The sequence below is a fragment of the Manacus candei genome, unplaced genomic scaffold (assembly GCF_025592945.1).
Source record: "Manacus candei isolate 608988 ecotype Guabito, Panama unplaced genomic scaffold, ASM2559294v1 h1tg000131l, whole genome shotgun sequence".
Classification (NCBI taxonomy): domain Eukaryota; kingdom Metazoa; phylum Chordata; class Aves; order Passeriformes; family Pipridae; genus Manacus; species Manacus candei.
This window is the reverse complement of record NW_026138179.1, coordinates 532,923-541,216: the sequence shown is the minus strand read 5'-3', so window position 1 is coordinate 541,216 and position 8,294 is coordinate 532,923. Positions and strand designations below refer to the sequence as shown.

The following is an 8,294-nucleotide window of genomic DNA, read 5'->3' as shown; positions in this document are numbered from 1 at the left end:
CCGCGCAAGGGAGACAAGAGCGGGCCCGAACCCCCCGCCCCGGCTCCGGGCGCCGCGTCCGCCCGTCACCCCGCGCGCTGAGTCACGGCCGGGGCGGCGCCTGCACCGGGCCGGCCCTGCCCCGCACACCCCGCCCGCCCCCGGGACGGCCGCCCGAGCGGGAGCCCCGAACTACGGCCACGGGGTCGGGGGAGAACGCGGAGAGACCGCACGTGCAGCGCCCTTCCACGGGCAGCCTGGAGCAAGAATTAGTGCCTCAAACCACCGCGTGGCAGCAGGTGAGGGGTGCTGTTAAATGCCAGGGATCAAAAGCTCCCCTCTGCTCCTTGTTCTTGTAGGAACTGACCTCCAAACCTCCACCGGCCCTTCCTCGCTTCCGCGGGCAAAATGGTTCTGTTCTACACTCCCCTGCTAGCTTCATTTCCCCTACCTGGCAGCGAAGAAACCACACGTTCTGCTCAGCAACTCTCTAGGCCTTCCATCCATAGGACCAAAAGTGAAGAGCCCCACCACCACCTCTCCCAGCATCTGTCGGTACACTTCCCATATTGCACAGCTTCAATTTGACCAAGGCAGTCAGGATTGTTCTGTACATTGCTTACCAGTGCAGATGGCAGCAGAGCCAAGCACTTTGGCAAGATTCAGTTCTCTTGGCAGCTGGCACTTTCCAACCCTGCCTTCATAAAAGAGGACAGTGCACAAGCAACAGTGCATCTTCTCATCAGATGCAGAACGTGGAAACAAATGTTTTAAAGACTCATTAAGCAAAATTATGGAAGGCTAAAGGCATTGGGACATGTCACATCCAACTGGAATTTATGCTTAGCCAAGCATGTAAAAACCCCCAAATTAGTAAGGTTGATTTTTACTACCTGCAAGAGACTGAAATATTGAGGAGAAAAAGCAGAAGCATGGATACCCCTTGCAGGATGACACAGCACAGCTCAGCATAACATGGAACCACTTGCATATGGCTTTGGCAAAACATTTCAACATGACCCTTATTCTGTCCTGTAGCTAAAGAAATATATACAAAATTACCTTCACTTTCCCTATTTTAACTGTATCTCAAGCCAGTCCAACAGAAATTCCGCGGTTGTTACTATCTTAAGGGGGCACAGAGGGAACATATTGCTTGTCCTCCAAGCCCTGTACAAACAGATCAATTCTGGTAACAAATAAAGGCTACAGTTGCCCTCAAGTTCTCATACTCCCTCAAAAGAGGGGTTCTGTTCTCCAGGTTAAGACTCAAAATTATATTGCACCTACTTATACTGTTTAAATTTCTCCCTGATCTTAATGCCCTGCTCGGGGATGCAGATTGGAGCATCTGAGTGGGCCCTGAATGGCTCAGCTCCTCCTCTGGCTTCCAAGATCTTCTGTATTCCTGAAGAAAAGTATTAAAAGTTTAAAATATGTCCCTAAAATTAGGAGACAACTAAATAAAAATAAATTAAAAAAACCATCAAACAAACAAACCAAAAAAACCCGCCAAAACATCCCAACCAATCAAACAAACAAACAAAACCCAAAAGCCAAACCAAACCCAAGACACAAGACAAACAGAATCTTAACCACTTTGTTTAATGTTGTACAAAACAAAAAATTGGTGAGTATTACAATGAAAAGGGATTAAAACACTGGTATCACATTGCCATCTCTCTACCTAAACAGTTGAGATTCACTTCTCTGTTCATACCATAGAAACTTGAGTGGCCTCCAGGAACAGAATGACTTAAAAAAATCCTTGTGTCACACGTATTCTTCACTCTACATTTTAAAGCTGTGCTCACAGAGACGGCTTCTTCTATTGGAGTCTTCAGGTAAACAGGAGTTCAGTTGTAAATAAAGTTGAATCTAAAATTTAAAAGGATTATACCAAGTAAGGAGTTTTCATTCTTTCTATTTAAGGGGAGTTTTGAATTATTATGCAAATGTTTTGTTTCTGCTCTGGATAAGCCTCCACCTGACAGGACAAAAGTGCATTTTTTAGTAAGACAGCTTTACAGTATAGCATCCTTTTTAACAGCCAATCCTCCTCTAACACTGCACAACTGTCTCTTAGGGTTGCAGAAGAGCTAATTATTAACACTTTTATCTCCTAAGATAGTTTCATAGATATGAAAATCCCACTGAGAGTTATGTTCCTTCATCAGCAACCCCTTCACAGCATTTCTGCTGTCAGGCAAACCTTACATATTCCAAGGTAACATACAGACATACTCAACAGCAGAGAGAATTCTCAACTAAGTTTCACAAAGAGCAGTGGAAACGACCATCCCTCTCAGCTCCCAGATGCCCAGCCTTTAGATACCTCTGTTGCACTGCTACCCAACCAGCACCTCTCTGCAGAACAGCCAGTGTTTGCTGGTACTCAGAGTACCCTCTGTTTTCAGAGGGGGAAGCCAAAACTGGGGCTGGATAGACAAAAAAAACCAGCAGGAAACAAGCCTATTATGGGCAACACCTGTGCTGACATTCTGCTAGCAGACTTTCTTCATCAAAGTAGGAGGAGGACAGAGCTACTTTCCTGAAGAACAGCTGGCAGGCTGTGGGATGCCTGGCATGTCTGAATGACCACCCACAAAAATAAGAAACCAGTGAGCTCTGGAGACCTGAGGCACAAGCCATGTCCAGGTAAGAAAGCCAAAGAGTGTGTACCTTAGGAAGAGGAAGGAAAAAATACAGCTGTCCCTACACATATTTGTGTCATAAAAATACTACATGTTATAAACTGTAGCAGGGAGTCTAAAAAACCCACCACATTTAGTCAGCACAAAACTGGGATAGCATGCACACCTAACTCAGTGCTTCAAACTCCCAGCCTGGCTTTTACTCTCACGCTGCCTCCAGCACCTACAAGAAGCTGTTCCTCAGTCTGTGCACAGCTTCACCCTCACTATCTTTCACATTTCCTTAGCTACAATGGCTGTGTAGGACTTTGGTGCCAGCCAGTTGTGATCAGAGCCTCTAAACTGTCCATCACACCTTGTCTGAGGGAGATTCTTTAGGATAGCTACAACCTTTTCAAGTTGGTTTCTGCAGTGCCTCACCTTGCTCTGGTGTCCCACAGCAAACATATTCCCAAGAACCATCATACAAATACAATATACCTGCTCAAAAGTTGAGGAAGGCTGGAAATAATGGGTCCATATCCTGGTGCATTGTCATAGAGCTCAAACAAGGGTGCAGCGACCAGCTTGTAATTTTTGGGGACTGCAAACAAAGCTAAAAACAAATACAAGTTGATTAATAAGACAAAGCAAAACACGTTCAGCCAGGGTATCATTGTCCCACACAGCCCTCAAAACAAGATCACTACACAGAGCACTCCAGCAGGTTTATTCCTTTTCTAATTAAATGTGGGGTTCACACGCTGAACAGGAGCAGGAATGAGAATTTACTAGGAACTCATGTTCAAAGGATCATCTACCTTCAGAACCAATACCAGCATTTAATTTTGTTAGTGATCAACTATAAACAACTGCAAGCATACAAACACAAACTTGCTCCATCTCCTTGTGGGAAATGCAAGCACTTAGACATTGTTATAAATACAACCCTTTGCTGCAAACAAATACCTACCCTTTTCTTGAAGCTGGACCAAAAAAAGCTTTTTGTGCTCTTTTGGCTTTGTAATATGAGCTGGGATATAGGGATACTAGAAGAAAAATGATAAAAATTAGTTGTACAGAGCTTTGAAAATATTGTGCAATCTAAAGTGCTACTTTATAAATTATCAAGCACTGTGCAAGCTTTCAGTGTGTCATATATTTTTCTTTCATGGCATCGAATAAAAAAACCCCAAAATTTTACAAGAAAGTACTTAAGGAAGGAGTGCTGTTGCTGTCACAACTAGTGACAGGATCTAAATGGGCACCAATACTCACAAGCAGTTGAAACAACCCAATAAGACAGAAATGCATAAGAGCAAAATGAGCCTTTAGAAATAGGGTAGTGAGACTAATTTATTCACAGGGCATTTGTTCCATAAGCTGCTGCAAGAGTTTCCATCATGGCTACAAAAGGAATTTCAGTGGTGCATCTGTCTCAGCACAGAACTGGAAGCTATTACATCCAGTGGTTTCTCATCCATCATGACATGTGTGAGGAAGGGAATAGAAGTTTCCAGAAAAAGAGGCTGCAGTTTCTCCCCAGTCACCGAAAGGAGATAAAACAGGTAAAACCCAGAAAAAATAACTGCTCATGCAGCAGGTACTCAGAAAGGCCAACCAGTGGGTTGAAGGCTTTGGAGGTACAATCAGTACTTGACTGAAGAGGATGGAAGCCCACAGGAGTACTCACCTGAGGAGGTTCAAAGTTTGGTCTCCACCAGTTGCCAATGCAGTCATCAATCACCCAGTCCTGCTGAACACCATCCTGGCGACCCAGTATCTACCAAAAATCCAGTAACAATCACAACTCTAACTATCCCAAGTCCATTTTTCTAGAAAACACATACTGAAAGAACAAAACCTTTTTCTGATATAGTTTAGAACTGCTCTGAGACAGCTTTCAATAGAATTTGTAGAGTATTTTTGTATAAAGTGGAATTTTTTCGTAAAAGCCTCGCCTGGCAGGACAAGGCCACTTTAGAGAGCATTTCAAATTCCATGCTGTATTCAGCTGGCCTGAGTCCTATCTGACCAATGGGAACAATGAAATACATTGTTACACTAGCTGACAGAAGCAATTTAGGCTAATTGGAGGGCACGGGAGGACTATCTCAAAGGCAAGTCCTCACCAGCTGTGCTCCACAACACATCTTATTGCTCATCTGCACATTCACTTGCCTGAAGCCAGTCAGAAAGCAAAGCTGCAAATGAACACAGGACTTGAGCAGCAGCAGGAGTCAGCCACACTCATGATGCAGACAAATGAAAACTTGACTGCTTATTTGTAACTACCTGAGAACATCACAAAAGCAACAATAACAGCAGCGGTAAGAAGACCACTCATGTTTTGGCTCATTCTGCTAATTCTAAGATAATGTAACATTCTGCTACGGAAACATAACAACAGAAAACAGACCTCTGTCATTAAGCGTTTGAGCCCTTCCACCTCATCTTCTCCCGGGTTCAGTTCACCACCAGGTCTGTTAAAATAACAGTGATGAAAGCTGAAGTTACATTTTATTGCATTTACCAACTTTCACAGGTAAGTTCAGATGTGCTTCCAGGCAGGGAGTTACAAATTCTTTTATGGTCCTTAAGTCAGAAATTCCAAATCTAACTTTGATATTGAAGACAGCAGGATAACTTTCACCAAAACCATGACTAAAATGGCTACTCGTGCCCCTTATAAAAATAACTATTATATAAAATACTTTCAATTCAGCAGGACAAAGCACAACAATATACATGATAAAGACTGGGACACTTAAAGGGTAAAGTTTTAACAATAATAACCAAAAGCTGAAGAAAACGTTGTAAATACTGCCTGTATTTATTGTTATCTCAAAACCAGCACACACTGAAGCAAACAGAAAGCAGAAAATAAAACTCAGATGGGGAACCGCCCCACATTTGATGCACAATTAATGAAAAATCTAAAACCACATTTTCATCAATACAGCATTTCACAAGTCTGTTTGTGCACAAACACCTTTCAAATCAAGACGTGAAAAACTAATCTAGATATGAAATGAGACTTCACACATACACAAAATTGAGAGCAAACAATATAAATGTTAAAAACAAGAGCAAGAACACAAGCAGAGTAACTTGAGACAAGTCAAGACCATCTAGTTTAAAACAGAAAACAAGCACCACCACCATCACCACGACCCTATCCAAACGTTAGAATTTCACTCTGGCACTGATCAATATGAGAGGAACTCAAGTGATTTCCTCAAATTTAGACGCCTCCCTTTCTTGCTATCCCAGCTCACCCAGTAGTTTGTAACCAGGTATCATTCTGTATTTACAGGGAATTAGTTCTTGAACTAAACTTGCCTGTTTTTGCAGGCATAACATAAGCTATGGAAGCATAACAGCTTTCACAATGCAAGTACAACACACCAGCTGCTGATAATGACTTTTAAACAAGATTTTACCACAGTGATGCACTGTAACTAAGATTCCCAGCTGGTTCTTCCAAACTAAGTCACCCCCTCATGAGCAGTCAGACAAACACTTTAGATGAAAACCCCACCACTCAAAAAAAGACTTTCCAGACTAAGTTTTTGCAAGAAATTAATCCCATTCAAAACATCAACCAGTTGGCCACAGTTTAACCTCCAGCCCGCGTGTTTAGTGGTCTGTGACAATAAATTAAAGTTTAAAGTTTAAGAAACACTTACAGCTTGAAAAAAGTTGTCCCCAGCTGCAGCAACAGCACGTGGGGCAGCCTGTGCTCGTGCACGATGAGAACCCCCTCCACCGTCCTCCTCATGCCAATCTTGTCAAACTCTTCCCTCATGCGCTGGAACCGAGCGGCCACCGAGCTGTCCTTCTCGTACAGGGGCTCCTTGGTGCCAAAGGTGTAATTTGTCAGAGGGTACCTGCAAGGGGGGAAAATTGTAACTGCATAAAGAAACTGAACTTTAAATCCCTCTGACACAGCACCTCGCCTGAGGCAGACCCTTCTGTGCCTGGTGGGCAGCTCAGAGGGCAGGGCTAAAATCCTTGCTGGTGGCTCACGGGGCCCTTGTCCCAGAGATCTGCTCGAGGAACACACGAGCACAGACAGTTCTGCTGAGCCACACACCAGCCTGGGGCTGGCTCAAAAGAAGGGAAGAAGCCCAGAAGAACCAAACATTATTCAACAGCCACCCTCTTTGATCTCCATGCCACAGAGAAAAGGCAGCTGAAGCTCCAAGAGAAACTGGAAAAGAGACCAGAGGGAAAAGCTCTGCTGGGAAGGAAGGAAGGAAGCTGCACAGCACTGCAGGTGTTTTCTGCAGATGTAATGAAGGGCCTGAGAACTGAACTGTTAGAAGTGGTTTTGTTTTGAAGTGGGGAATCAGGCATCTGGATGACAGAGGAGGAGAAATACTGACTGTCTGAGTGCAGGGTTGAGAGCCTGGGGTAAGACAAAGAGTGTGAGCAGATCCCTCTGTTGGGCTGGTGCTGGGCCTCTGCACTCTTGGGACAGTGCAGTGAAAACTCAGTGATTTCTTCAAGTAAGAGGGACTTAAAACAGTCAGAAAAGAAAAGAAAGTTTAGGCAAGAAATGGTCTAGACTTTAAAAAAAAAATATGCTGATAACACAGCTTCCCAATGAGTCATTTCTTCAGAAACTCTATAGAAATATTCCAATCTCTGAAGCTCACATTTGAATTTTCACAAGACTGAATAAATTCAGCTACACCAAAAAATACAAGTGTTAGTGATGAATAGTTAAAATTGAATATTGACTGCTGCAGTTAACATCTGCTGGCTTTTGCAACTTGACAGATGTACTTAGCAAAGAACACGTTCTACGTCCACCAGAACTTTCTGGAAGAAGCTAAAATATATGGCTTCTCATTAAAAAATATGTAAATACTTATTAGCAAGTAGTTTGTTTCTATGGCAGAAATAAAGTTTTCTCTGGTAGCAACCACTCTTAATTAAGCCCCAACACCTGCATCAGACAACCCACAAACACCAGGCACATCCAGCTACATCCCACGGACTGGGGTCACAGGGCCAGCCCGAGTCCCAGCGAGGCCAAGAGAGAGCCCGTTTCCCTCTCTGCCGCCTTCCCGGATAATCCGTGAGAGTGTCGGTGACGCTCAACAGGCCCAAACCCTCCCTGTGTTACTCGGGGCTCACACCTCCCGAGCCAGACGCTGTTTTTAAGCACTAAAGCGTTCGCTCCCCCGGAGGCCGGCGAGCCCTCGGTACCCCGGTACCCCCAGTGCGGCTCAGCAGCCTGCGCGGGGGGAGCCCCAAAGGCACCCGGGCTGTGCCGCCGCCCTGCCCTCGGCTCTCCGGGAGGCCGCGACCCTCGTAGGGCGGGCGCTGAGCGCAAACCCCCCGGGGCTGCTGAGGGAGCGGGCAGGACGGGGCAGGGGCGGGCAGGCCCGAGGCGGCGCTCACAGGTTGATGGTTCTCTCCAGCGTGAGCGGCTTCGTCTGCTGGATGTACTTGTTGCCGAACTGGTTGACCCCGCGGGGCCAGCCGGTCTGCGAGCGGTTGGGCGGCACCACGGACATGGCGGGAGGCGGCGGGAGCGGCGGGTCAGCGCTGGGCGGCGGGAGCCGCGTCCGCCATTAACGCCCGCCCGGTCCCGAGCGCCGCGCGCCGCCTGCCGGGACCGCGCCCCGCCCCCCGAGCCATCCGATTGGCCGCCGGGGGCGCGGCGCGGGG

General features: G+C 45.8%; 1 protein-coding gene across 1 annotated transcript; it reads right to left on the bottom strand.

The window, feature by feature from the left end:
* Positions 1–1,565: 1,565 nt before the first annotated feature.
* Positions 1,566–8,255, bottom strand: NUDT21 (nudix hydrolase 21). The gene is made up of 7 exons (XM_051771252.1): positions 8,025–8,255; positions 6,302–6,502; positions 5,032–5,095; positions 4,306–4,395; positions 3,586–3,661; positions 3,114–3,228; positions 1,566–1,857 (listed from the first exon to the last, which is right to left on the bottom strand). Exons 1-7 carry the CDS (start codon positions 8,138–8,140, stop codon positions 1,836–1,838), a joined length of 684 nt encoding a protein of 227 aa, XP_051627212.1. The 5' UTR covers positions 8,141–8,255; the 3' UTR covers positions 1,566–1,835.
* Between the last annotated feature and the right edge of the window lie 39 nt (positions 8,256–8,294).